This window comes from Microplitis mediator, chromosome 8, assembly GCF_029852145.1.
Source record: "Microplitis mediator isolate UGA2020A chromosome 8, iyMicMedi2.1, whole genome shotgun sequence".
In the NCBI taxonomy this organism is placed as follows: Eukaryota; Metazoa; Arthropoda; class Insecta; order Hymenoptera; family Braconidae; genus Microplitis; species Microplitis mediator.
Genome location: NC_079976.1, coordinates 6855559 through 6860975, shown reverse-complemented (window position 1 = coordinate 6860975; position 5417 = coordinate 6855559). Strand labels below are relative to the sequence as shown.

Below are 5417 nucleotides of genomic sequence, written 5' to 3'. Positions count from 1 at the left end.
CCGGCGCAGCCCTCAGTAACGTCGCGACTTTTACTATTTCCCTACTGCTTTGTAACACATGCGCTCTTTATTCTTATTTCATTTCATACACCGGTTACTTGGATTATTACTCAAAATATTGCATCATATATCTATTAGACTGAGCCAAAAAAATCGGCTATTTTTTTTTTTTCGGTACTGTGAAAATATTATTCCTGATGACCAAAAAAATTATTGTGCAAGTTTGAGCCCTTAATATTGATATTAAGGGGTGTATCGTTACGACTATTAGTTTTTTGACAGAAATTTTATTTTTTACCCAAAACTTGTAAATCATCTATCTGAAAAATTTGAGCAATGTATATTTTAAAGGAAATTGAATTCCCTACGAAAAAATCTCTCTTGGTAAATTGACGTAAAACGAGCCGTTGCCTTGTAACTGTATCTTAAACATTGATTTGTTTTTTAAATTCTTTGTTCCTATTTTGGATTTTTGTAACTACTAGAAATATTAAAAATTTTGTCATGATACATATTCTTGAAAGAAATTTAATGCTCTTCAAAAAAGGTCTCTTAACAATTTTTGCTAAACTCACTCCTCCGAAAGTTATTCAAAGTTGAAGTTGAGTCAAAACGACTTCAATAACCTGAATAACTTTCAAAGGAGTGAATTTAGCAAAAAATGTTAAGAGACCTTTTTTGTAGAGCATTAAATTTCCTTCAAGAATATGTATCTTGACTAAAAAAAATTTTAATATTTCTAGTAGTTACAAAAATCCAAAATAAAAACAATGAATTAAAAAAACAAATCAATGTTTAAGGCACGGTTACAAAGAAAAGGATCGTTTTACGTCAATTTACTAAGAAAGATTTTTTGTAGGGAATTCAATTTCCTTTAAGAATATACATTGATTAAATTTTTCAGATAGATGATTTACGAGTTTTGGGTAAAAAATGAAATTTCTGTCAAAAAACTAATAGTCGTAACGATACACCTCTTAATATCAATATTAAAGGCTCAAACTTGCACAATAATTTTTTTTGGTCATCAGGAATAATATTTTCACAGTATCGAAAAAAAAAAAATACTCGATTTTTTTGGCCCAGTCTAATATCTATATACATTTTAATACGTATACGTGTATATGGCCATTTTTTGATAACTTTTAAATTTAAGTTTTCATAAAATTTTTTATTTTTGAATATATATATAATTTTGAATTGAAAAATTTGAATTAAAAAAAAAATACTTTATTAGTGAGAATTGATTAAACAGTTTGCTAATTTATCGTATGCTACTATAATGTAATTTAGTGTTATTGGCAATTGATAAAAAAAAATTTTTATAGACCGAAGATAAATCTTGGGTATTTTTTTTTCTTAAATATAAGCAAAGATTTAAATAATTGGTTGTAATAAAAATAATTTTTTAATGTGGAATTTATTTAAAGTATAGAAAGATAGACAAATTTAGTGCGGGGTAAAATGAATTACCAAAAATAAAATGAAGTGTGAACTTGCTCCATTTTTTGCTAGGCTGCTAAATAAAATTTTTTGAGTAAAATAAAAAAAAATTTTTTTTTTCTGAAATTATGTCTCATTTTACTTCGGGTCACTGTCCCTGATAGCCAGGGTTTCTCGTCCAAAAGTTGGTATTTAATTAGTTTCGCGACCAACTTGACGACAAGCTGTCGACAACTTTAGCATTTTCAACTTTTGACTAGATGTTACCGCCAACTTACTGAGAAAGTTTTCTGAGAAAATGGAAGGCAACTTACCGTCAAATTATTGAATTTCCAACTTTTGCCACCAACTTTCTCAGAAAGTGTCTATCAACTTTGGAAGTATCAACTTTTGCGGCCAACTTGGTGTCTAGTTGCGGCTGTAAGTTTCACGCCAGTTTCTCGCCAACTTGGCTATCAGGGGTACTACCGGAAATAAGACCAAGAGCTTAAAAATCCTGATTCATAGAATTTCTCAGCAGACTAATGAGCCTAGAAGAAACTTGATTAATTCAAAAATATTTAGATCACGATATCTCGGAGCCCAGTTCCCCAATTGCGTTTTATTTGGTATTGCGGTGATTGGGAGAAATGAATCATCTCATTAAGGAGATTAGATCGGTTTTACCCGACTTTCTTTTACTTATATTTTTATTGATGTTTTCAAAGGAATCAGTGGGGCTAAAAAAACTCTGGTTAGTAAAGTAAATTTCGTAACCAGTACTGATATAATTTGAATTTTATTACCTCACTATTAATTTTGTTACTGAAAATTGCGCTCAAGTTTCATCATTCTTTTAAATTCTTATCAACTTACTACAACTTGTTATCAGCCATTTTTTTTTTTTTTTTTTTTTTCATTTTGGCGCGTGCTCAATCAAATTACATACTCATAGGAATTGATAAGTGATAATTTATTTATTTCATGGATGATGAGTTGATTAAGTCATTTTTTTCATCATCAATAATTTTACATCTTTTTAAAAAAAAGTTAAAAAATAAATCAAGTAAATAAAGGGATAATTTTGGTTGAAATTGCAAAAAAAAAAAAAAAAAAAATAATAATAATAATAATAATAATAATAATAATAATAATAATAATAATAATAATAATAATAATAATAATAATAATAATAATAATAATAATAATAATAATAATAATAATAATAATAATAATAATAATAATAATAATAATAATAATAATAATAATAATAATAATAATAGCAACAATAATAATTAAAACATCAGGAACATTACACGGAAAAAAATGATTGACAATAATTGTAGTTCAACTTTTAATTATTTATGTTATGTTCAATAACTAATGTGGTTTCGATCAGTAAAATTATGATTTTAATGTTTAAACTGCTTGACTATTTAAATTACTATTTGATCCTTAAAAAACTACAAGACACTTGTCAAAAAAATGCATCTGTTATTAATTTCTTACGTTGTACTCCATAATATTTACTGAGATTCGGTCTAAGCGCGCTGTTGATGAGAATCTGATTATTATTTACTAATACTTTTTTTACGTGTAATAAAACTTAAAATTACAAGAACAAGAACAATAACAAGAACAAAAACTAAAACATCAACGAGAAAGAGAACAACAACAACAAAAATATGGTAACAATAGTGACAACAACAACAATAGTAACAAAAATTACAGTAGCTTCACCCCCGATTAAAAGAAACGATTCAAAACGATTCAATTTTTCTACGATATAGATATACATTCATCATTGAGTGAATCGTTTTGTTTAATCATGGACTAAAAACATATGTGACGAAAATAACAACAATAGAAATAACAACAAACGCAACAACAATAATAATAGTAATAATAATGATAATAATATTAATAATAATAATAATAATAATAATGATAATAATAATATATAACAAATAATTGGAAAAAATTGATATATCTTGAAAATTGAATAAAAATTGATAATACAATTAAAAAAAACAATAACATAATAATAAAACAACGTCACGATTTCATCATTAATTAAAATATGCGTAAATTATCAGTTATCAATTGCACATACATTCCCACAATTAATGACAATTAATAACCGATAGCAATAATATTTTCAATAAACGAGCATACAAATAATTTATTATTTAAAATCCTACGTAAGTGAATAGCTTAAAAAATAAATAAATACTATTAGGCGCATCTAACGTAACAACATCGAATATTGCGTGTGTCTAATTCAAAGATATATATCTCAAATAATAATAATAATAAACGATATAAAAAATATTAAGTAGATAATGTAGACGCCGCGGAGGTATATAAAAACACATGAAGGTCAAGAAATAAAGTTAGTCGATCTCAAATCTTGCTGCAATTCGAATTCAATAATCAACTCAAGCTTGCAATTTATTTTTTATTCATTCATTTATTTAATTAAATAATTAAGTATAATTTATCACAGTGAAATTTAATTAAATAACGACATAAAATAATACTTCACACCTTACAAACCACAAAAAAATTTTATTTTTTCGGATGTGGATATAAATTAGTATATATCTATATATTTATAAAGAAGAATATATAAAAAAAGAGAATAATTATTTAAACAAGTTTGAGGTAAGTGTTTAATAAGCATATGTAATTTTATATTAATCACATATATACATATATTTGAAAGGGTTTCAAATTTCAAACCAGTAATAAAATTAAAATTGATCTTTCTCTCTTGTGGCATTTCAATACAAATATATATATGTAAAATACACATATATATATATATTTAGTAAACATATATATGTGTTCGTATATAGCTTCATGTAGTTACACGAAAGTATACAAGATTAGTTTACCTGTAACTTTATAAGGATGCGTACGTCGATATCTCGTGCAATGTCACTCGAACGCGTTTCGATAGAAATTCGTTTATTTAAGTATGAATTTTTTAATTAAAACAGATTTTTTTTTATTACAATACGAAGTGAAATATTTTAGTTAATTCCTTTTATTAAATAGCAATAATTTATTTAATTCGATTTAATTTAATAGAAATTTTTTTCGTCAGTATCCGAATTATTTGAAATAAATTGAATCAATCCCCGATTAGAATTATTTAAAAATTTTTGAATTATTTGATTTGAACTTTGAATATAAATTTTTATTTTCCTTGTAATAAATTATTTAAAAATTTTTATAATTAAATTTTTTGAATAATTCAAAAATAAAAAGTTACGAGTAATTTCAATTTTTTGAAGTTTGAAAATTTATAAACAATTTGAATTTTTTTTTAAATTTGAATTTGAAAATTTAGAAAAAACTGTCGCAATTTTATTTATTTAAAATAATAATTAATTTTTTAAATTATTTTCAGAAAAACATCAGAAAATAACAGCAACAATATGGATTATTTAAATTTAGGATTCCTTGCTCTCGAATTACGCGACACAGTTTCAAAAACATTGACATCAATAAAGAGTGAATTGAAATTAAGTTTAAATGAACAAAATCCAATAGAAGTTCAAAAAAATCCAAACAATCATAATAATGTCAATACTAATTTAAAAACAATAACACTCGAAGAACTGTCGTGGCATGACACAATTGATGACTGCTGGATCGCAATATATGATTACATCTACAATTGCACTGAATTTATTAAAAAACATCCTGGTGGTGGCGACGTTTTAAGTGAATACGCGGGCAGAGACGGCACGCTTGCTTTTATCAGCACAGGACACTCAAAATTAGCTAATAATTTATTAGATAAGTATCTGATTGGTGAATTACCTGCTCATGAGCGACTTTTCCGTAGAGAAGACGGCATTAAAATAATTATGTCCAACTGAAACATATATATATTTTTTTATACTCAAGTAACAGAAAAAAAGAAAAAAATTATTTATATTACTGACACAGAAAAAAGAAATTTTTTTATTAATTATTATTTAAAA

The 5417-nt window shown here is 25.2% G+C and overlaps 2 protein-coding genes across 3 annotated transcripts in view; both read left to right on the top strand.

Annotated features, from left to right (window-relative positions):
• LOC130673431 (RAC serine/threonine-protein kinase) overlaps window positions 1–5417 on the top strand; it is a 71986-nt gene that overhangs the window by 57314 nt on the left and 9255 nt on the right. The window lies entirely within an intron of this gene.
• LOC130673435 (uncharacterized) lies at window positions 3665–5413 on the top strand. Of its 2 annotated transcripts, none has more exons than XM_057478439.1 (2): window positions 3665–4086; window positions 4838–5413. In XM_057478439.1, the coding sequence occupies exon 2, from the start codon at window positions 4866–4868 to the stop codon at window positions 5310–5312; it is 447 nt and encodes a 148-aa protein (XP_057334422.1). In that variant the 5' UTR covers window positions 3665–4086; window positions 4838–4865; the 3' UTR covers window positions 5313–5413. The 2 variants fall into 2 exon arrangements, with proteins under 2 accessions (XP_057334422.1, XP_057334421.1); XM_057478438.1 differs by lacking the exon at window positions 3665–4086 and adding an exon at window positions 4280–4400.